This window comes from Leucoraja erinacea, chromosome 12 (genome assembly GCF_028641065.1).
Source record: "Leucoraja erinacea ecotype New England chromosome 12, Leri_hhj_1, whole genome shotgun sequence".
NCBI lineage: Eukaryota > Metazoa > Chordata > Chondrichthyes > Rajiformes > Rajidae > Leucoraja > Leucoraja erinaceus.
Genome location: NC_073388.1, coordinates 36,321,746 through 36,347,129, shown reverse-complemented (window position 1 = coordinate 36,347,129; position 25,384 = coordinate 36,321,746). Strand labels below are relative to the sequence as shown.

Genomic DNA, 25,384 nt, shown 5'->3' with positions numbered 1-25,384 from the left:
CGGCCTGTTTCCATGCTGGGTCAATAATCTAAACCACTAAATATGTGTTGGGAACATTTTGGTGCATACTTCTTTTCAAACCACCTTGTATGACAATTTTAATTCCTATTTTACTGTTTCAGGATTATGTTCCAAAATAAAGTTTCAAACCAGCAGAAGAGACAACTAATACAAAATCAACAAAGACAAACCAAGGTGAACATTAAAAGAGGGGTAAGTCATATTATGAATAGATTTGGAAGAATGCATTTGATTCCAGAGAATAATCAATTGGTTCCTCACACGACTATTTGGAACTGTTACCAGCCTTCTCGTAAAAAGACAAAAATTGCTGAAAGTAGAAGTGTTAGGTTGTACATTACCATTCCCGTGATAACTGTGGTTTATTTTACCACCAGACCGTTAGGATAAAAAAGGTCCTGCTAGCTCACTTGGTCAGTACACGTGTTGGTTTTTGTTTATGTAATTAAGAAGGGATTGTTTTTCCATTTCAAAACATATTTACACACATACCCCCGTGCCCGTATGTCAGCAAATTCAGAGAGCATCTTTCTCTGTTGCCTCTGTCTGTGGGTCTATTTCTCTGGCAAGGGTTCCTTGCCACTAGTGACAACTGCTAAACGGCCCCTGCCAGCCTTCTACCCCATTAGATTTTTTTTTTTAATTTCCAACTGCCAGAGAAACATAAACTGTCTTGACTTTGCAACTCCCCTGACTCGCTCTAATCTCACCTTCTCTGAATGTGCAGTCCTCCGCACACTCAGTAAAAACCCCAATGTAGAATTCTACCATGCTGAGGCCAGGCATGTCTACATCTCTTCATACCTACCCCTTGACCATGATACCACAGACAAATACCAGGCCAGACCATCAATCTCGTCGTCTTTGACGATCTCCCCTCCACTGCTTCCAAATTTATAGTTCCTCAATCCTGCACAGCCTGTTTCAGTCTCCTTCAAAATCCACAAGCAAGACTGCCCTGGTAGGCCCATTGTTTCTGTCTGGCCCTGCCCCACCTAACTCATTCATGAATATCTTGATTCGTGTCCCTGCTTGCAGAGTCCCTTTTGTCCTACATCCGAGATCCCTAATGCATTCTTCAACATACCAATAAGTTTCAATTATAGGCCCCCATCACTTCATTGTAATGTCCAATCGTGGATGTCGAATCCCTTTATGTCTCCATGCCCATCCCCACCAGGAGGATCTCAAGGCCCTCCAGTTGTTCCTTGAACAGAGACCCAATCAGGTCCCTTCAACTAGCACTCTCGTCCACCTGGCGAAACATGACCTTCACCGAAACAACTTTTCTTTTGCTTCCTCAAGTTACTTTCTTCAAGTTAAAGGTGTAGTTATAGGCACTCGCATGGGCCGCAGCCATGCCTGCATCTTTGTTTATTGTGTTGAACAGTCCTTTTTCCAAATGTATGCTGGTGCCATTCCCCAACTCTTTATCAGCAATATTATGTTCAGTTCAGGGCACCATGTTATCGGAAATATGTTGTCAAGCTGGAAACGGTACAAAGAAGATTTACGAGGATGTTGTTAGAACTCAAGGGTCTGAGGTATAGGGAGAACAACTTTCTTTTGTTCTATATCCCTTGTATCCCTTTCCCCTGACTAGTCTGAAGAAGGATCTCGACCCGAAATGTCACCCATTCCGTCTCTTCAGAGAAGCTGCCTGTCCTGCTGGGTTACTCCAGAATTTTGTGTCTATCTATAGGGCTGAGTAGGGTTGAGTAGGCTGGGACTTTTCCTTGGAGTGCAGGAGCATGAGGGGTGATCTTCTAGAGGTGTGTAAAATCATGGGAGGAATGGATCGAGTAGATGCACAAAGTCTCTTACTCAGAGTGGGGGAATCGAGGACCAGAGGACAGAGAGGACTTTCCCAAATTAATGGGAAGGAAAGCTTGAGAATGGACAACAAAGTACGGTCAGGGCCAATTGCGAAGGGGGAAGTGAATACGGAGGTCAAAGTACTGTATATGAATGCGCAAAGTATAAGGAATAAAGTGGACGAGCTTGAAGCTCAGTTAGAAACTGGCAAGTATGATGTTGTGAGAATTACTGAGACATGGCTGCAAGATGGCCAGGGCTGGGAACTGAATATTCATGGGTATACCTCCTATCGAAAAGTCAGACAGGTGGGCAGAGGAGGTGGGGTTGCCCTATTGATGAGGGATGAAATTCCGTCCCTTGCAAGGGGTGACATTGAAACAGGAGATGTGGAGTCAGTATGGATAGAACTAAGGAATTGCAAGGGTAAAAATACCCTAATGGGACTAATCTACAGGCCCCCAAACAGTAGCCTGGACATAGGGTGCAAGTTGAATCCAGAGTTAAAATTGGTATGTAGCAAAAGTAATGCTGTGGTTGTTATGGGAGATTTCAACATGCAGGTAGACTGGGAAAATCAGGCTAGTACTGGACTCCAAGAAAAGGACTTTGTAGAGTGCCTTTGTGACGGATTCTTTGAACAGCTTGTATTGGAGCCTACCAGGGAGAAGGCAATTCTGGATTTAGTGTTATGTAATGAACCGGATTTTATAAACCTCGAGGTTAATGAGCCATTAGGAGGCAGTGACCATAACATGGTCAGGTTTAATCTACAATTGGAGAGGGAGAAGAGTGGATCGGAGGTGTCAGTGTTGCAGTTGAATAAAGGGGACTGTACGGCCATGAGGGAGGAGCTGGTCAAAGTTGACTGGATAGATACACTAGCAGGGATGACAGTGGAGCAAAAATGGCAGGTGTTTCTAGGAATAATACAGAAGGTGCAGGATCAGTTCATTCCTAGGAGGAAGAAAGATTCCAAGGAGGAGAAAGGGACGACCATGGCTGACAAGGGACGTCAGGGACAATATAAAAATTAAAGCGAAGAAGTACAACGTAGCAAAGATGAGCGGGAAGCAAGCGGATTGGATAATGTTTAAAGAACAACAGAAGATAACCAAAAAGACAATACGGGAAGAAAAGATGAGGTACGAAGGTAAGCTAGCCAAGAATATAAAGCAGGATAGTAAAAGCTTCTTTAGGTATGGGAAGAGGAAAAAATTAGTTAAGACCAAAGTTGGACCCTTGAAGACTGAAAAAGGTGAATTTATTTTGGGGAACAAGGAAATGGCAGATGAGTTGAACAGGTACTTTGGATCTGTCTTCACTAAGGAGGACACAAACAATCTTCCTGATATAGTAGTGGCCAGAGGATCTGGGGTGACAGAGGAACTGAAGGAAATTCACATTAGGCAGGAAATGGTGTTGGATAGACTGATGGGACTGAAGGCTGATAAATCCCCAGGGCCTGATGGTCTGCATCCCAGGGTACTTAAGGAAGTGGCTATGGAAATCATGGATGCATTGGTGATAATTTTCCAATGTTCTATAGACTCAGGATCAGTTCCTGTGGATTGGAGGGTAGCTAATGTTATCCCACTTTTTAAGAAAAGCGGGAGAGAGAAAACAGAATTATAGACCAGTAAGCCTTACATTGAAAATGGACAAGGTAGAGCCAGTGGATGCAGTGTACCTTGACTTTCAGAAAGCATTTGATAAGATCCCACATAGGAGATTAGTATGCAAAATTAGGGCACATGGTATTGGAGGTAGAGTGCTGACATGGATAGAGAAGTGGTTGGCAGACAGGAAACAAAGAGTAGGAATTAACGGGTCCCTTTCAGAATGGCAGACAGTGACTAGTGGTGTACCGCAAGGCTCAGTGCTGGGACCGCAGCTATTTACAATCTACATCAATGATTTGGATGAAGGGATTCAAAGTAACAACGTAACAAATTTGCAGATGACTCAAAGCTGGGTGGCAGTGTGAACTGTGAGGAGGATGCAATGAGAATGCAGGGTAACTTGGACAGATTGGGGGAGTGTGCAGATGCATGGCAGATGAAGTTTAATGCGGTTAAATGTGAGGTTATCCACTTTGGTAGCAAAAACAGGAAGGCAGATTACTATCTAAATGGTGACAAGTCGGGAAAAGGGGAAGTACAATGGGATCTGGGGGTCATGGTACATCAGTCTATGAAAGTAAGCATGCAGGTACAGCAGGCAGTGAAGAAAGCGAATGGCATGTTGGCCTTTATAACAAGAGGAATCGAATATAGGAGCAAAGAGATTTGCAGTTGTTTAGAGCCCTAGTGAGACCACACCTGGAGTATTGTGTGCAGTTTTGGTCCCCTAATTTGAGGAAGGACATTCTTGCTATTGAGGGAGTGCAGCATAGGTTCAACAGGTTAATTGCAGGGATGGCGGAACTGACATATGCTGAGAGAATGGAGCAGCTGGGCTTGTACACTCTGGAGTTCAGAAGGATGAGAGGATATCGCAATGAAACATACAAGATTGTTAAGGGCTTGGACACGCTAGAGGCAGGAAACATGTTCCCGATGTTGGGGGAGTCCAAAACCAGTTTAAGAATAAGGAGTAAGCCATTTAGAACGGAGACGAGGAAACACTTTTTCCTCACAGAGAGTGGTGCGTCTGTGGAATTCTCTGCCTCAGAGGGCGGTGGAGGCAGGTTCTCTGGATGCTTTCAAGAGAGAGCTAGAGAGGGCTCTTAAAAATAGCAGAGTCAGGGGATATGGGGAGAAGGCAGGGATGGGGTACTGATTGGGGATGATCAGCCATGATCACATTGAATGATCAAATGGCCTACTCCAGCACCTATTGTCAATTGTCTATTGACATAGGTTTAAGGTGAAGGGGAAAAGAGTTAATAGGAATATGAAGATTCAAAGGGTGGTGGGTGTATGGAACAAGTTGCCAGAGAAGGCAGTTGAGGCAGGGATTATCGCAGCGTTTATGAAACAGTTAAACAGGTACATGGATCGGACAGGTTTGAAGGGATATGGGCCAAATGCAGGCAGGTGGGACTACTGTAGCTGGGACATTGTTGGCCGGTGTGGGCAAGTTGGGCCGAAGGGCCTGTTTCCATTCTGTATGGCTCTACATTGACATCTGCATCAGGGCTACCTCCTGCACACATGTAGTTATCGTTGATTTCACTTTCCACCCTGACCTCAAATTCACAGACTATCTCTAACATTCTCTCCCCTTTCTTGATATTTCTGTCTCCAACACAGGAGACAAACTGTCGATTGACATCTACTACAAATACACTGACTCCCACAGTTATCTGGACAATGCCTGCTTCTTGCAAAGATGCAACCCCCTCCTCTCAATCCCCCTCCCCCCCCCCCCCCCCCATTGCTGTCACAGATGGATCCCTCACACACATATTCGCTGTAGTTCTTGCTGCCCCTCTTTGCAAACAGAACAGGGGCATAGTTTCTCTTGTCATTGCCTTTCATCCTACCAGCCTCCACATCTAATACATAATATCCGACATTTTCCCCACCTTCAACGTGAACCAGCAGTCACATCTTACAATCCACACCCATTTCTGCCTTTATAGGGACCACTTGCTCCACAACTCCTCGGTTAACTCAAACCTTCCCATCCAAACCACTCTCTCTCCAGGTACTTTCCCCTGCAGGAGGTGTAACACCTGTCACTATACCTCCTCCCTCGTGCCCTATAATTTAGCACAGTATGCCTTGAGAAAAAGGGATTAATATTTTCACAAATATATTTAGTGCAGACCTTTGTACATAACTGATTTTTAACAAGATATTATTGGAGTCTGTCACCTATTCGAGAATTTTCATTAATTTGCTTTTGTCTGTAATTTTTAAGTTTCTGCAAATGGGTTTGGAAGCTGCACAGAAGAAACAATGGACTCAAGTGTAAGTAATTGCCTGCTAAAAAACACTTTACCGATAAAGTGCAAGTTACTCCATGCATGCACTTCTGCTACTGCCACGTATTTCTTAATCACGTATTTCATAATTACTTTTAGATGGCATTTGATCATGCTACAATTTAAATTAATAGTTCAGTTAGCAACTGGAAACTTCTAACGCTTTCTACGTCTACATTTATGAGGCATCACATGAACTAATTAATATAGTCTATAAATTAATTTATTTTAGTTTAGTTTAGAGATACAGTGCTGAAACAGGCATTTTGGCCCACTGATTCCATGCCAACCAGTGATTCCTGTACACTAACACTATCCTACGCACTTGGGACAATTTACAATCTTTACTGAAGCCAATTAGCTTACAAACCTGTACATCTTTGGATTGTGGGTAGAAACCAGAGCACCCAAGGAAATCCCACACTGTCAAGGGGAACAGTTTGAATAGGATGGCACCACCATGCCATCCTATTCAAACTCTGTACTTGTGACAGTTTAGTACCAAAGGATAAGATATTTTTAATGTATCAACGGATAGATTTGTCAAATATAGTTGCAAAGGAACAACTGTGTACAGTTTTTTGGTTTAGTTTTGGTGCAAAAATTGTAAATTTGCTAATTGTTAAATACAGCTTGTAATGGCCCATGTCAATAATCTACAACATAGAAACATAGAAAATAGGTGCAGGAGTAGGCCATTCGGCCCTTCGAGCCTGCACCGTCATTCAAAATGATCATGGCTGATCATCCAACTCAGTATCCTGTACCTGCCTTCTCTCCATACCCCCTGATCCCTTTAGCCACAAGGGTCACATCTAACTCCCTCTCAAATATAGCCAATGAACTGGCCTCAACTACAATCTGAGGCAGAGAATTCCAGAGATTCACCACTCCTTTGAAAGGAGGAATTCGGAGCTTGATGATAAAACCTCCTTGATATTATGGGTCACAATAGTTGGACTGAAATACCAGATTTACAGAGGCACAGTGACGTCAACAATGTACAATCAAGACACGATGTATAATCAAGGTACTCTCCTCCAACTACTCCAATTTTCCTAACATCTCTATTAAATATATAAGCAAAACTACATACAGCCACCTATCACTGACCTCTTAATTCTCTGTCCATCTCCAGAACTGGAATTGAATCTGAATCTGAATCTGAATCTGAATCTGAACTGAAGCGCCCAATTGATCTAATCTAATACACTAGATATACACCATACATGAGTGACTGCACCTTCATGCATTGATTGTAACCTTCAGACCATGGCAGTTTTGATGCTTTGTGCATCACTGCACATCCATGGAGAGTAATTTTACTACTTATTCGCACTTGCCAAGTCTAACTGACTGACATAGATTAAAGTTATGCCTGATTGAAATTTTAATAAAGCCACACCGAACTGACCACTCCATTTCTCAGGCTCAATGTGATACCCTAATTGTAGGAGAGGAGAGGAAAATAAAATTGCTCCAACCAAATGTTAAAAGTCTTCTGGAAATTACGTTTTCCCAAATTGACGATGAAGCCACGAGAGTCTTGGGTGGTCCCATAACTGTCACTGAGGTCCAAGCAGCCATCACATCGCTGCAAAGCGGAAAGTCGCCCGGCCCCGACGGCTTCACTGTAGAATATTACAAAGCTTTCTCTGCTCTCCTCACACCAGCCCTGAGAGATATGTACAATGAGGCGTTTTTACATCGTCGCCTACTGCCCACCTTGTCGTGGGCTACTATCTCCCTAATTCTTAAAAAGGAGAAAGATCCCCTGCTTTGTAGTAGCTATAGACCAATTTCACTCTTGAATGTGGACCTCAAAATCCTCTCTAAAGTTCTTGCGCTCCGTCTTCAACAAGTGATGCCCTTTATTATCTCGTTAGATCAAACAGGGTTTATGCCAGGCCGACAGTCCTCCCACAATACTAGGCGTCTCCTTAACATCATTCATTCACCAAGCAGTGAGACCCCGGAGATAGTGGTCTCCCTCGACGCCGAAAAAGTTTTCAACAGGGTCGAGTGGAAGTACCTATACGAGGCGATGGACAGGTTTGGCCTCGGCAATAGTTTCATTCATTGGGTCAGTCTATTATACTCGTCCCCAGTGGCCTCAGTACAAACAAACGACACACTGTCGCCCCACTTCCCCCTTCGGAGAGGTACCAGGCAGGGTTGCCCGTTATCACCACTTCTGTTTGCTGTCGCGATAGAACCCTTGGCGGTCTGGTTACGCTCAGAGAAGGGCTTTAAAGGTATCACACGGTTTGACACAATTCATAAAGTCTCATTGTATGCGGATGACCTGCTCCTGTACATCTCGAATCCAGTCAGCTCTCTCCCTGTGATTACGAATATTTTAGAACGGTTTGGTGCGTACACCGGTTATAAACTTAACTACCAAAAAAGTGAACTATTACCGATTAACTCATCGGCTCAGCAGCTCCCTCACTCTTTAACCTCATTTAAATGGGCGGAGGACGGATTTCGCTACCTCGGCGTTTTTATCACAATACCTATATCTGATATGTTCCGCACAAACTTCCTGCCTCTGGTTGTGAAAGCTGAAAGAGACTTTGACCGCTGGTCAGTTTTACCGTTATCCCTCGCAGCCCGGATAAATCTGGTCAAGATGGTCGTCCTACCCAAATTCCTGTATCTTTTCCAGCACGTTCCTATATTTATCACTAAATCTTTTTTTTATAAATTAGAAAGGAGAATATCTAAATTTTTATGGGGTAGCAAACCGGCCAGAATTTGAAAGACGGTACTACAGTCTCCTAAGAGTGATGGCGGTTTGGCACTTCCTGACTTTAGGCGATACTGCTGGGCTGCTAACTTGCAAAAAATCCTGTACTGGATGAATGATGATTGCGACCACCTACCGACCTGGGTACACATGGAAAAGGCGAGCTCACATCTCCCATTGCGGTCTGTCCTATGCTCTCAACTCCCCCTTTCTATAACATCTGCGGGTGCAGGCCCAATTGCGTCCCTCTCGCTCAAGATATGGAGTCAACTTAGGAAAATCTTCGGTTTACAAGGCCCTTCCATCTTGACCCCACTGCTTAAAAATCACATCTTTAAACCTTCAAGTACAGACTCCGCATTCAAAACCTGGCATAGTAATGGCATCAGTAGTATCAAAAACCTATACAAGGATGGCATTTTTTCGTCTTTTGCGGAGCTTTCGTCCAACTATAGCCTCCCAAACTCCCACCTTTTTTGTTTTTTCCAGATTAGGGATTTTGTGAAGAAGATATTCCCCCATTTCCCAAATCGTCCCCCTGAAACCCTGACCGATTCCATCCTATGGGAGGGCGAGCTGAATACGAAACTAACAGACCAGCAATGGGACTCTGCCTTGGATTTGATCCATTCTTCCTCCATATGTGCCCGTCATGGCCTAATCCAATGCAAAGTCCTTCACAAAGTCCACTACACAAACACAAGATTATCTAGAATATTCCCCGCTGTTAAAGACACCTGCAACAGATGCAATCAATCCCCTGCCAACCATAGTCATATGTTTTGGTCTTGCCCTACGCTAGCAACCTTTTGGAGGAGTGCTTTCGACGTGCTAAGCAGAGCCTATGGCCAGACTATTCCTCCAAACCCACTGTCAGCTATTTTTGGTATTCCTCCCAACACCAACCTCTCTGTTGCGTTGAAGCGGGTCCTGGCTTTTACAACCTTGTTAGCCCGGAGACTGATTTTGCTTAACTGGAGGCTTACCTGTCCCCCGACACACGCCCGCTGGATCAAGGAGGTGCTCTACAACTTAAAGCTTGAAAAACTTAGGTTCTCTTTCAAAGGCTCTACCAAGACATTCCTAGATACATGGAACCCTTTCCTGGAACTTGTTAACTCTCTTAACTTGTTTCCGGACTCGGAAGAGGACTGAGTGCCCTCTATCACTGCTCTGTCTTATTGCAGCTGCTATCCCCTCAACCCCCCCCCCCCCCCCCCCCACCACACTTTTCTTTTTTTTTTCCCCCCATTTTGTTTATCTTATCGTATTTGTGTGGATGTGTACGTATGTGAGTGTTGTTTGTCCCCGGGTGGCGAGGGTGGGTAAGGGTAAGGGTTTTGAGGGTCGTTTACATACTGTTGTACAATTATGTCCTGACTATCACTGTCTGTTATCATTGCTGTATGCAAATTGCTGTTCAATTCAAAATTCAAATAAAAAGATTTAAATTAAAAGTCTTCTGGAAAAAATGTAAAGGCCGAGGTCAGTGGCATTCACTAGCAAATCCTATCTAGCAAAAAATACATTACAACTTTCAAGCATTGCTACACATTATCATTAACTTAAAAGCAATCCTCCTCAGCCCACAATCTCTTCCAGTTTCAAGATGCATCTAATTTAACCATACCCTCGCCCTCTCCCTCAATCATGACTTTCCATCTGCACAGGGCCTAATCTGTGACTGACAAGAAAGTGAAGAAGGAAGCACTAGATTATTCCATTTGATACTCTTAGCTATTGTTTAGAAACTGGTACTCTGTATATAGTAAAGGATGTTTAGAAGCAGGCAAAGTAGACTGTCTCAGAAGAAAAAATGGAATGAACGCCCACATATATATAGCATTGACCAAGATTACCTGATGGTGGTGATAGATTTAAAGAATATTAGCCCTATTATTCAATTAAATTATTCAATGAATAAATAAGTCATGATTTACATGCGAAACAAATCACACCATGTGTGTAATTTATCATTTCCTGAATCTTTACAAAACATGCTTTCTGGGCAAGTGTACATGCTGCCACTGCCAATTGTTTTTCACTTAAGCAGGAGGTAATCGATTGTAAAATCTTGGAAGAACTCAGCGGGTCCGGCAAAAGGGATGTTTTTACCTCTTGTGAGAGTCCCTGTATCAGAAGTGGGGAAGAGGGTAAGGGGGCAGGAAAAGGAAAGATTGCCAGCATATAGCCATCCAGGGGAGAGGTGGGATACTGATAGGTGGAACCCCTATAAGGGGGATGATGGTCGGGGTTGAATGATGGGCAGATGGAACCCAAGTGGAAGAGATGAAGGAAAAAGAAAGTGAACAAAGGGAGAGCCAACTTGAGTGGACTGTCATCAGTGAGAAAGGAATAGAGGTGTGGGTTATTTGAAATTGGGGATTTTAACACTCATACCAATGAGCCATTGGCTACCCAAGGGGAATACAAGCTGCTGTTCTTTGACTTTGTGTTTGCCTCACCATGGCAGTAGAGAAAGCTGAGGCCAGACAGGGCAGTGTGAAAATGGAAAATGGGAAGATACATCCCTTTTGCCTACACAGATTCTGCCTGGCCTACTGAGTTCTTTTAGCAATTTCTCCAATTATCTTCCTTGAGTAAAGTCTTTGCAATTTTATGATTGCCAGCATGGATAGTAAACAGTGCTTCATGTAAGATATCAACTGATGCCTGAAGTGAATCATAAGCCAGTTATGGGGTGTTGTGACTAATTTACTTATTGGATCTATAAATTAATTGGATTTTAGGTCCAGAACAATCTCATTAATAATTTCCCCCTTCTCTTGCCCCATATCCATGTAGCAAATTCTCTCTTGAAAGCCTATAAATTTCCCTTTGATTATTTTGGCTCTTGCAAGCTAGATGATTTTGCCAATCCACCTCTCTGCAGAATTTAGGGGAAGTTGAAAAGAATGTGGGATGAATAAAACATTGGATTAATGTAAAAATATTGTAAACAAGACCAAGTGGGACCAGTTGGGTCTGTCTCCTCAACGCCTGGTTGAGGGAGGGGAGGGGGGGGGGCTGGCCAGCAGCTGCTTTAATCCAGAGCCGGGGTGGGGACTGGGCCACGAGCTGGGTGGGCCACGAGCAAAGGCTTTGTGACGTCATCAGCTGGCCAGCGGTTAGATTTGAAAAAAAAAATCAGATTTGTGAAAAACTCGGGAAATAATTAACCAAATTTATAGATGAGTTCATTTTTGAATCATGAGGTAAATCTCTACTGGAATATGTAGAAATTTCACTGTTTCTGCGTTGGGTTTTCGAGGAGATGTGAATCAAAAGCGAACACACACACACACACAGAGTTTTAATAAGTACGAGACCAAGTGCAGACCCGTTAGGTCTTTTTCCCCAACGCGCGTTTGCGGGGGGGGGGGGCCCTGCGGCATCACACTCACACTAACCACCCCCAAACACACAGGTGGCGAGAGGGGGATGGGGGGGGGGGGTGGTGGAAGAGGGACAGGGGTAGGGGCAGAGGAAGAGATGGAGGGGGTGGGGGGGGGGGGGGGGAGAGGGGAGAGAGGAGGGGGGGGGGTGAGAGGGATGGGGGTGAGAGGAGAAGGGGAGGAGAGGGAGAGGGGTGAGGAGAGGAGAGATGGGGAGGAGGGGGATGGGGAGAGGGAGGGAGGGATGGGGGAGGAGGGAGATGGGGAGAGGGAGATGGGGCAGGGGAGGGAGGGGGAGGGGGGTGGGAGAGAGAGGGGAAATAGTGGGAAGGGGGAGGGGTAGGGACAGTCCATCTGTTCCCCATTCCCCACCACCCCCAATCCTCTTTCTGTATTCCACACACATGATGACGTGCTTTGACACAGGCTGCGGGGGGGGGGGGGGGGGGGGGGGGGGGGCTGGGGGCTGCTGCAAAGGCATATGTAAATGGATCCATTCCGATTTGACATCCGTGAACATTGGGCATTGTGACATCGATGGAACGTTCACCAACATGTTATGGGTGAGAAGCCGTTTTTTTTTTAAATTTTGAATGGGGGGGGGGGGGGGGGGGGGGGGGGAAGGATACTATTAAAAATGTGTACATAAACATGACAAAATGTAATCGGGAGTGGATACTTGGAATGAAAAGTGAAATCTCTACCGAAATGGAAAAATTCTCGGCGATTCTGCGTCTGGTGTTGACCTAGCAACGAATTAAGGGCTGGCAGACACACCCACACGCCCACACACCCACAATAATAGATATGATGACTGGTTAACAATCAGCATACACACATTGAGCCGAAGGCCCGTTTCCGTGCTATATCTCTGTATAACTAGAAGACAATCCTTTTGTTACCAAATGGTTATTTGTTCAAATATACTTTACACCATGCTAATTCTAGACTGAACTCTGCATATCTCATTTTCTAGGTGGCAGCAACGATCAACTACCAGCTCAATTTTAACAATATCTCTACCCAATCCACTGGCCAACCATCCACCAGTGTAAGTTAACCACAAGAATTCTTGTTTGTCATAAAATCTCAATTCTAAAATGATTACGTACTGCAATCCTCATGCACGGCAAACCCACATCAGCAGATTTTATCACCACTACATCATACACATAACATTCACCTGTGGCTGGCGATGGAAACACCAAAAGCAATAAGAAATATTCAGGAATCTGAATCAGTCCAGATCCCACTCCCTGATATTTAACTCGGCCATTCTCATCTTTGTACATTTGGCTACTTATTTTGCGTTAGAGCAAGAGGCTCAGCATCCTGCAGTAATCCTCCAAAGATTTCCCACCCTCAAAGGCAAAGATTAGAAGGAAAAAGGAATACTCACGAATCAACTGGGTGAGTGCAACGCTGACAGTCCCATAGAAAATAGTCAAGGCCTTTATTTCTTCTACCAAAATGCATGACTGTACACTTTGCTACGCTGTATTCCATTTTCCACTTCATTGCCCACAGTACCAATCTGTCCAATTCTCTCTGCAAACCCCCTGCTTCCTCAACACTACCTGCCCCTCCACCTATCTCCATATTATCCACAAACGTAGCCACAAAGCCATCAATTCTATCATTCAGATCATTAACATATAACATATAAAGTGAAAAGTAGTGGACCCAATACCGACTCCTGCGGAACACCCCAGTCACCAATAGCCTTCAAGAAAAGGCCCCGTTATAACTACTCTTTGCATTCTGCCAGTCAGCCAATCTTCTATCCATGCTTGCACCTTGCCTCTAATACCATGGGCTCCTATCTTGTTTAGCAGTCTTACCTTTAGCCAGCTCCTCCATCATGCCTCTGTAGTTGACTTTAAACAGCAATAACGATACATCCAATTTCAGCTTCTTCTAAAATTGCTGGTTAAATTCTATCATATTATAATCACTGCCTCCAAAGGATTCTTTCACCTAAGCTCCCTAATCAAATCTGGTTCATTACACCACACCAAATCTAGAATTGCCTTTATCTTTATGGGCGCAGCAACAAGCTGACCAAAAAGCCATCTCATAGGCAGTCTCTTGGGATCCAGCACCAACCTGATGTTTCCAGTCTATCTGCATAATGAAAACCCCTGGCTGTTGTAACATTGCCTTTCTTTCATACCATTTTATCTCCCGATGCAATTTGTACTCTACTTCCTGGCTACTTTACGGAGGTGGACACAAATTGTTGGAGTAACTCAGCAGGTCAGGCAGCATCTCTGGAGAGGAATGGGTGACGTTTCGGGTCAAGACCCTTCTTCAGACTATTCGGAGGCCTGTATATAACTACCGAGATCTTTTCACCCTTGCAATTTCTTAACTCTACACTCAAGGGTTCTACATCTTCTGATCCTATGTCATTTCTTGTGTTTATAGTTTGTTTGGTTGTTTGTTTGTTTGTCTTTTTGCAGAAAGTCCGCGAGCATTGCCACTTTCATTTCACTGCACATCTCGTATGTGTATGTGACGAATAAACTTGACTTGACTTGACTTCCCCAATACTGATGCAAATGCCCCACAAATTCAAACCCACTTCTCCCACACCAATCTTTGAGCCACGCATTCAACTCTCTAACTTTATCAATCCCATGCCAATTTGCTCATGGATCAGAAAGCAATCCAGAGATTGGTACCTTTTTTGTTTCCCTTGCTGCTTAAATTTCATCAGCCAAACTCTTCCCTTGTTCTACCTACGTTGCTGGTACCCGCATGGACAACAATAACTGGATCTTTCCCCTCCCATTCCAAATTCCTCTGCAGGTCAGCTGAGTTGTCCCAAACCCAGGCAAACAACACTTGGGTAGTCACCAGAAACCACAGTGTTGTCCACCAGCTCCCACATCATGCATCACATTTTCCTGCATCACCGCCTTATTTATTCGCAACAACTTATTTTAGTTTATTTATTCTCAATGACTCCTTTCTAAACTTCCCGCTGCTACCGCTCTGTTTCTGGGTTTGAAACAGACTATCTTGCTAGCTCAGCATTCCTTTCCCTTCTCGCCAAAGTCCCTTGAACTAAAACTTTTGTTTTGTACTTGGCCTCAACACAACCTCTCTTCCAACACAGCCACGGCTAACCTACTAAACTTTACCTTCCTTTTAATGGCCGCTGGGTCTCTTCCTCAACCAATTAAATACCTTTTCATTAAATCTCCTGCTTATTCAACAAAAACCTGTTCTATTCTCCTGCCGGTTTTACAAAATTAATTTCTCTCAAAAAGGCTGCTCTCCCACTCTCTCCTCAACATTTGAAATAGAAAACATCTATGTCATCCAAGATTTGATCGATAATACAAATATAATATGATTATCACAGTAATTACATTGCAGTTTTTGATACTGATCACCATCAGAGATCATTAAATGGGGGCTGCAGTGACATAATTTAAATATATTTGTCTGAGTTAGACAGAATATAGCGTAGAAACAGGCCCTTCGGCCCACCGAGTCCACACCGACGATTGATCACCCTGTACACTAGCACTATCCTATACACTAGGGATCATTTACAATTTCCAGTAACCAATGAACATACAGACCTGTACGTTTTTGGAGCATAGGAGGAAACCGGAGAACCCAGAAAAAAACCCATGCGGTCACAGGGGGAACATACAATATCTGTACAGAAAGCATTCATAGTCGGGATCAAGTCCAAGACTCTGGCGCTGTAAGGCAGTAACTCTACCACTGTGCCACTGTGCCATCCTAGATGACTTAGCTATACATTAACATTCCATGTATTAAAGATACATGTTTGATGGTTAACACTTTCTCAGTAGGCCAAAGAGCAATTTCCATACTGTATATCTCTGTGACTGTGACTCTCTGTAAAGTAAGAAATAAAGATGAGATTATTTATTTTTTTCTTCAGAGGGTTGTGAGTCTTGGAAACTTTCTTCCTTAAAGAACAATGAAAGAATTGTTGAATATATATATATTCTTGATGTGCAAGGTAATGAAAGCTTATCAGGGGTTGCCAGGAACCTGGAGCTGATATTACAGCCAGATCAGCCATGACCTCAATTAATAGCAAAGCTATCTTGAATGGCCTTTTTGTGCATCTAATGCATACGTTTTCTGTACATGTTCAATCGTTAATTTATATCAACAGCAAACTTGGATTTTTTACTTGGAATCCATTTCACCATTATAGATTGACAAAAGCTGGAATCCTGGCAACAATTCTAGCATCATCGCAATGGCCACAGGCTCATTACTCAAAAATGACCCACTTACACCTGCAACATCTATTTTATGTCCATTAACTAATTCTCAATCAATTCACAAATGTTATCCCAACATCAAGCAATCTGATTTAGCTTATAACTGCTTATGTGGATCCTTGAGCAAATTGTGTTTGGTTACTTTATGTGAATAGATGAAAAGCAGGATGCTAATGAGTTTGAAGTAGGGTCCCAAGCCAAAATGTCACCTTTCTCCAGAGATGCTGTCTGACCCACTGAGTTCCTCCAACACTTTGTGTCCTTTTGTGAAAAACAACATCTGCAGTTCCTTGCTAATGCCAATTTTCCCAATAAACCCAATTTTCTAAATCAAATCCTTAAATTTCAATTTTATTAGCTTTTAAGATATGTAATACAACGTGGAGTCTAGACTAACTTAATGGACTGAAACACAAGGAATTGACTTTAATATATTCTGCATCAACAGTCAAAGACCAAGAATTCAACAGTCTACAGCTGGAAGAAAACGAATGGGAACAAAAGTAGTGAGAAAACAGCCAAAAGGAGTTTACCTTGGATTCAACTTGAAGAGTATTGCCAATCAGGTAGCAGATTATATTTGATGATTTGCACAGTGATTCAGAGATCAAATGTATCAATTGCAACAGGACAATGATAGATGTCAATGGAAATCTTTATTTCTGGTATCTTCAATGCTCAAGATTATCTATAATTATGTTGACAGCAAATATTTAGTGGCTTTAGGAGGTACCATTTACAATTTTTAAAGGATAACTTCAAGAATGAAAAAAACAATATCATTTCCTTGGATTAATAAATTTGAAAATTAAATATTTTAAGCAATTTTTACCAATATGTATTATAAAAATTATCACATAAAAAGATGAAGGAAGAGCATTGGCAATATTTATTAACATTACATTTTTAATGCAAGATATTGGCTTGATATTTTGTTTTATGTTAAGGAATCACATCTGTTCACAGTGATTTGATTTACTTTGACAATGCTGTGGTGTTAGAGATATGCCTCAAAATAAGGTATTTTGATGTACAGTGTTGATCCCAAATGGAAAGGTCAGTCATCCTGTCTAACCATATCTTCCAGTAGTTGGGACTGTGACTCTGCAAGAGCATGTCCTAAGATATTTTAATTTTTTTTTAATTTTTTCCAGGCAATGAGTTCCAGATTTCCACCACTCTCTGCTTTAAAAAAAATATTTGTCAAAAAGCAAGAAAGCATAAATTTGGGATAAGTGTGGATGATCTGGAATACATTGCCAGGATAAGTGATAGCATGGGATAAAATTGCTACATTTAAGTTGCATTTAGACAGACATTCAAATAGGTAAGGCATAGAACAATATGATTACAACACAACCAAATGGGATGAATCTAGATGGTCGGCATGGATGAGTTGGGCCAAAAGACCCATTTCTGTGCTGTGCAACTATGCAGTGTAATCACATCTTTACTGTAAGATGGTGACCAGAACAGTACAGGTTACTCAAACTAGGGTTGCATTTATCTAGCACAACTACAACACAGGAACATCCCCTTCAGCCCCTTTATGAATTTTAAAATGTTGAATAGAATAACCCTCACTTTTTAAGGTAATGATAAGATGAATTAGGTTTACTCAACCGTATGGTATGGCACAGTGGCGCAGCGGTAGAGTTGCTGCCTTGCTTAGCCTCAGACTCAGGTTCGTTCCTGACTACGGAATTTGTACGTTCTCCCTGGGACCTGTGTGGGTTTTCTCTGGAATCTCCAGATTCCTCCCACACTCCAAATATGTACAAGTTTGTCGGTTAAATGCTTTGGTATAATTGTCCCTAGTAGGATAACGATAGTATGCGGGGATCGCTGGTCGGCTCGGACTCGGTCGGTCTGTTGCCACGCTTTCTCTAAACTAAATTCTCATACTTAATTTCTTTAAAGGCTGACTAATGATCAAGACCAAGATATTCCTCCTCAGTAGCAAATATTGAAATGGGAAAATAAAATAAAAATAAGGAACAATGTATTTCACATGTGTTACGCACAATGCTCTTCATTATTGGATCATCATCTCCGAACATAGATAGACACAAAATGCTGGGGTAACTCAGTGGGACAGGCAGCATCTATGGAGAGAAGGAATTGGTGATGTTTCGGGTCGAGTCCCTTCTTCAGACTAGTCAGGACAAAAGGAAACGAGAGATGTAGAGAGATATAGAACAAATGAAAGATATGCAAAAAGTAATGATGATAAAGAAAACAAGCCATTGTTAGCAGTTAGCTCGGTGAGATCAAGAATATGGGGGAGGGATGGAGAGAGAAGGGGAGCGCATTTAGTTTTAAAAAATCCCTTGGAAGGCCAAAGTTCCTTTAGCACTTTTGGTTAACACCTAAAACAATGCATTAACATCTAAATTCTTTACCTACACCAACGTCCCTACTTTGTTTTCATTTAATGAAATTATCTTTTATGTCTCTCTGATGGATGACTTCAGTACCTGCCACACTGAAGTCCATCTGCTGCTTTAGTCCATTCATTCACATTGTCCTTCCTTGTAATTTCACGTTTGCATTTACACAGCTTACTATTCCTCCTAATAATGCCATCTGGCACCTTTAGTATATCTCCTAACTGTCCTTGTGTTACAGCAATTTGGGTAATGGAAATGCTTCCCAAAGGAATTCTCATATCACCACCAAAAAAATCTGGAGTACAGAATAAAAATCTGCTTTTATGAATTTTTTGCAGGAAAAATACACAAGCATTTATTTTCCAACTTACACACCTTGGTGCATGTGCAACATGAACTCCCTCATCTTCCCATTGTCATATTGTGGAGTCCACTTGCACTTTGAAAACCTGAGGTTGATAAGAGAGTACGTCACAACTATTGATAGAAATATTTCCCTAGAAGTCTTGCTTCACACCTTCAGTCTCTTGCAAAAATGTTATCAAATGCCCACTGATATTTCATGCCGCCACATTCATAAACACTTCCTCAAAATTTAACCTAGATTTGTTTTTCAAGGTCAATCCACATTGAATCTCTTTTAATGATTTGTACAATAAAGTTTCTTAAACTCTAATGGATTGTGTTTTCTTGCAGACATGTGTGACCCTGAATGATCGATTTTCCTCTATAAAGATACGTCCCCATCCTGCAACACCAAGAAGAGGAGGCAGAACTGTTACTATGGGCTGATATTTGCCCTTGTTGCTTTATATTTAGTTTTCAGAGTAGAGTATAAGGAATAGGTTTTATTTATTATTGTTGAAGAATAAGGGGTAAGCCATTTAGAACAGAGATGAGAAAAAAAAATTCACACAGAGGGTTGTGAATCTGTGGTTATCTCTGCCTCAGAAGGCAGTGGAGGCCATTTTTCTGTATGCTTTCAAGGGAGAGTTGGATAGAGCTCTTAAAGATAGCGGAGTCAGGGGATATGGGGAGAAGGTAGGAACGGGGTACTCAGTGTGGATGATCAGCCATGATCACAGTGAATGGCGGTGTTGGCTCGAAGGGTCGAATGGCCAACTACACCTATTGTTAATGCTTTCAAATTATCTATTTAAAATGCAAACATGGTGTATCTAATATAGTACACACTGGAAATCTCATGCTCTCAGCACAAAATGTTTTCATTAAATGATGCAAGTACCTATTCTATCCCCATTAATTAAAATGTAATTTTCCCCCCAAGAGAAATGTGACACTACCATTTGCTCAAATGAACCAATCCATTAAAGCAAGATAAAACAATTTAAATTAATCAAATAACACCCTTTTTTTTTAAAGCAATTTAAATAAATAGTTAATTTAAATTGAATTAAGAGGAATAAATTATACATTGAAATTAAAGATAATGAGTGTGGTTCTGCATTTGTATCTGTCAGAATGATCCATAGAACTGGGGCGGGTGAGGTCTTTTGCTCATGGCAAGTGAGCATTCAGTTACACAATCATTTTAGATCCAAATGATTCAGAGTGCATACATTCAGAAATTATCTGGCACAAATTGAGATTTTTGGAGCCATTTTAAACAGCTGATGCACACCAAAATGTTAGTGATCAAGCTATCACTGACGAGAGTAGGATGCAGGATCATTGAATAGAGTTGTAGAATTGTTACTACACAGCAGGCCATTAAGTTGATCATGTGTGTACCAGTAAACCATCAAAGCTATTCTATGATGCACTCTGACTGGTTGCATCATGGCCTGGTACTGCAATTCCAATGACAGGCATGCAAGAGGATGCTGTGATAGACTGAGCCCAGTCCATCATCGGCACAGCCTCCCCACCATCTAAGGCATTTATATGAGGCCTCATGAAAGCGGCATCTATCATCAAGGATCCCCAGCATCTGGCCATGCCCACTTCGTACTGCTACCATTTGGAAGGATGTACAGAAGCATGAAGTCCCACACCACCAGATTTAGGAACAGCCACACACAAAGAACCATCAGATTCCTACTCTGTTATACACAATCCTAACCCTACCTCAGCAATAGATACCTATACTGAACCACTATCATGGACTTGTTTATATTGTGTTTTAGCACAAATGCCTTGAGTTTGCACAGTTTTTTTTTCTTTTCATTACCTTGTGTAATTTGTGTCTAATTATGTTCTGTGTGTTGGCTGAGTACACATGCTGTGGTGCTGCTGCAAAAAAACCTTTTCATTGTGCCTGTACATCACCGTACTGATTCATGTGGCAATAAACTCATTTAGACTCCTGGTTTCTGCCTGGCCACTTCTCTGTAGTCTTGTTTTTTTTTTCCTCATCATATATTTCTCCAATTCTTGAAGGCCTGCTTCCATCATACCTGCATTTAAAATTTCAACTACATATTGCTTAAGAAGTTTTTTCCTCCTGTCACTATTGATACTAGTTCCCTTTATCTTAGACCTGTGATGTCCTCGAATCTACATCAAAGGGAAAGCCACCATCCACTCTGTCCAGACCACTCATTATCACCTCCAAAAGAAACACAGCTACTGTCAGGCAGGAAGTACAGAAGCTTGAAGTCTCACGTCACCAGGTTCAGGAACAGCTACAACCATCTGGTTCATAATATGGCTTGCATAACCCTAACCCCATTCTTGTAAATATATTCTTGTAAATGTAATCCTTCAACAACTTTTGCAAATATTTTCTAGACCCTCAAATGCCTTCACATCCCAGCAGTAACACGGTGACCAGATAATAAACTATTTCCTATAATAAATAGTGCTCCTCCAGGCCACAAACTGTAGCCACTGTGTGCTAATGGTGGAGAGAATGAATGTGGTGCTAATCCAGTGGGCTGTTATGTTCTGGATAGGGATAAGCTTTTATGAGTTGTTGGAACTGCCCTCATCATGCAATTGGACTTCTCCCATAATTGTCTACTGTAGGTGGTTGGAAGGCATTGGGGCATCAGGAGGTGAGTCACACACCACAGAATATCCAGCAGAAAAAAACACAATGTTACTGGAGTAAATCAGCAGGATAATCAGCATCACTGTAGGACGTGAATAGGTTACATGTCGGGTCGGGTCAAGACCTGTCGTGGTTTTAAGACTCAAAGTTGGATAAGATGACACAGACACGGAGAATTCTGCAAGAAGACGAAAGCCTTTATTTGCAAATATTCAGCTGGAACATTCAGAGACAACACCACCTGTCCATTCTCCAATTGCTCTCCGATTCACAGAACCAAGCAGCTTTTTATCACAGTTTTTCAACCCTAATCTCTGCTACATTATCTTTCATGCTGTACTCCTCTTGCATCAATCTGTCTTTGATTCTAGTATTCTCTGTCTCGCCACCATTAACTTCCGACCTTGGTTCAGTCTTTACATTTCCCCTCATATCTCTTCCTCTTTCGGCCGCCCTCAAATTCCAAACTGTTACTTTTAATCTCCCAGCTATGTTTTTAGCTAAAGCCAAGGTTACACACACCATTTTATGTTTAATACAAGGATATAAATGTAGTTATTAAGAATACAAAATAATAAAATAAGTAACTTGTTTAGTGCCTTGATTACTAGATAAATGATTTAATTAAGTGCTGCTAAATGGCTAATAATCACACGAGTCTGAGTACAATAAACTGATGTCTGATTACATAAATTGCTGACATCTGCTGGCTATGATAAATGTTTTAATTAAGTGTTCTATAACTTCCATAGACTCTTCATACTGTCCCAACACAAAACATCACTCCATGATCTCCAGAGATGCTTCTTGACAATGTGAAGAGACAGCAGCGGCAGCTAAACCGCGCCAGCGTACACTCTCCCTTCCGACAGCCATCTTGGACACAAACTAAAATAATCATTTACACACAAAAAATCATCCTTCCCCCCCCCCACAATGGTTAGCACTGTGGGGGAAGGCACAATGTCCAGTCCCCATCCTCATCTTCTGATTCATCCCATCCTTGACACAGCACAGGCCCTGTCCGTGGCACCCAAAACAGTTGATATCTTACTGTTGTGCCCATATACTATACTCAGGATTATGCAAACATTTCTAGGCAACAATATTTGCATTATTTTTTTTATCAATATAACAGCTGGAGCTACAGCTATTTATTGAGATAGAGAATAATAAATCAGATAGAGAGATAATTATAAATACTACCTGATTAAAACGGCCAAAGTTATATAAAACTGTAACACGACTTCCTGACTCTTATACTTAATGCCTTGACTAATAAAGAAAATAAACCTCATCACTTCCTTTCCACTCTTATCAAATTATGTTGCAGCTTTATAGGACTTGTGTTAGGCCGCCTTTGGAACATTGTGTGCAGTTCTGGTCGCCCCATTACAGGAAGGAGGAGCAACCATTAGAGAGGGTGCAGAAGCGTTAATAGGATACTACCTAGATTCAGAAGTATTAGCTGCAAGGAAAGTTTGAACAAACTGGGATTGTTGTCTCTGGAGCATTTGAGGCTGAAGGGAAACCTGATAAAAGTTTATGAAATAAAACAAGGCAATGATAACATAGACTGTCAGAACCTCCCAGGGTGGAAATGTCAAACACTAGAGGGCATAGGTTTAAAGTTTGAGGAACAAAGGAGATAAAAGTGTTTCAAAATTGTAACAGTGAAACTGAGATTATTAATTTGTTAGGGAGACACAAAATGCTGGAGTAACACAGTGGGACAGGAGCATCTCTGGAGAGAACGTACGACATTTCGGGTCGAACCCTTCTTCAGACCCAAAACGTCACCCGTTCCTTCTCTCCAGCGATGCTGCCTGTCCCGCTGAGTCCAGCATTTTGTCACTACCTTCGATTTAAACCAGCATCTGCAGTTCTTTCCTACACATTATTAATTTGTTACGTGGGTGGGATCACAAACAATTATGAGACAGAATAAAGGTAGGAGATAGAGAACATAGTAACATAGTGTCAGGATAAGAACCTCAATGTCAGCAAGATGATGGACCTAGTTATCGACTTCAGGAAGGATGTTGCCACAATCAGCATCAATGGTGCCAAAGTATGAATGCGATGTCTGAAGATAGACAAATCTCCCGGGCCTGATCAGATATATCCGAGGACATTGTGGACAGCTAGAGAGGTAATTTCAAGAGCCCTCGCAGAGATTTACATACGAGTCGTCGTTGGATACAGGCAAGGTGCCGGAATATTGGAGTGAGTCAAATGTAGTGCCTCTATTCAAGATGGGCTGCAGGGCTGGGAACTACAGGCCATGAGCTGAATATCTGTGGCTGGAATGTTACTCGAGAGTATTCTGAGGCATAGGATATACATGCACTTAGGCGGACAAGGGCTGGTTAGGGAAGGCCAGCATACTTTGGTTGTGTCTCACAAAGCGGATTGAGTTTGTGACCAAGAAGGTGGATGGAGGCAGAGCTGGAGATGTTGTATACATGAATTTTAACAAGACATTTGACAAGGTTCCGCATGGTGGGCAGCTCTGGAAGGTTAGATCTCATGGGATTCAAGGAGGGATAGCTGAATGGATGGAAAATTGGAAGGAAGCAGAGGGTGATGGTGAAATGTTACTATTTGGAATGGTGATGTGCCTCAGGGTTCGGTGCTGGGCCCATTGCTGTTTGACATTTATATCAATTATTTGGATGAGAACATACATGGCATGGTTAGCAAGTTTATGAATGACACAAAAGTAGGTGGTATTTTAGATAGTGAAAATGGTTGTCAAAAGTTGTCAAACCGGATCTTGATTGCTTGGGCGAGTGAGCTGAGGAATGGTTGATGGAATTTAATATAGAAAAATGTGAGGTGTTGCATTTTGGGGGCACTAACATGGGCAGTACCTATACAGTGAATAGTAGGAGTCTGGAAAGTGGCCAGAGAACCAGAGAACATGGCGAGGGGGCAAAGATTTAATAGGAATCTGAGCAGTAGCTTTCTCTCAGAAAGCGTGGCAAGTCTATGGAGCGAGATGCTGGAGGAGGTAATTGAGGCAGGTACTATCGCAACATTTAAGAAACATTTAGACAGGAACATGGATAGAACAGGTTTAGAGAGATATGGGCCAAATGCAGGCAGGTAGGACTCGTGTAGATGGGACATATTGGCCAGTGTGGGCGAGTTGGGTCAAAATGTATGTTTCCATGCTTCCATGATTCCATGACTCTATGACTAAGTGAGAGACAACACAAAGTCACTGTTGATTATTGGACTTTTTGTGCAGTGCTGTTGCCCACAGATCGCTGTTGAGGTTATTATTTTTTTTAATAAGACCTGGATTCAGGGTTGCAAGGCACAACTTCTAAATTTGCAGATAACATTAACATGGCAGCATTATGAGTTGTGGGGACAATAGTTATAAATTGCAGCATGATATAAACGAGTCGGTGGAATAAACAAAAGCAAAACAGGTGAATTTTAATACTGAGAAACACGAGCTATTGCATTTTGTTAGGAAGAAGAATACGAACAAATAAATGTCACAGTTCCAAGAGGGATGCAAATGTAGAATGACCTGTGAATACGAGTGCCCAAGTTATTGAAAAGGCAGGGCATTTTAAGAAAATAGTTACTAAGGCAAGGGCATTTCTTGGCTTTGTTAAAAAAGAGTCTGAAGGGTCTTGACCCAAAAACGTCACCCATTCCATCTATCCAGAGATGCTGCCTGGCCCACTTCAGCATTTTGTGTCTATCATCAGAGAATATCAAAGCATGGAAGTTATCCTGACACTTTACAAAATACAGGTCCAGTTTTATCTATAAT

General features: G+C 42.1%; 1 protein-coding gene across 1 annotated transcript in view; it reads left to right on the top strand.

Annotated features, from left to right (window-relative positions):
* LOC129702253 (UAP56-interacting factor-like) overlaps positions 1 to 22,632 on the top strand; it is a 41,757-nt gene extending 19,125 nt beyond the window's left edge. Inside the window, exons 5-9 of the mRNA XM_055643928.1 lie at positions 123 to 213; positions 5,704 to 5,753; positions 12,888 to 12,962; positions 16,637 to 16,754; positions 19,275 to 22,632. Of these exons, the coding sequence (XP_055499903.1) occupies positions 123 to 213; positions 5,704 to 5,753; positions 12,888 to 12,962; positions 16,637 to 16,754; positions 19,275 to 19,370 (430 nt within the window). The 3' untranslated portion in view covers positions 19,371 to 22,632. The remainder of the gene's footprint in view (positions 1 to 122; positions 214 to 5,703; positions 5,754 to 12,887; positions 12,963 to 16,636; positions 16,755 to 19,274) is intronic.
* Positions 22,633 to 25,384: the final 2,752 nt, after the last annotated feature.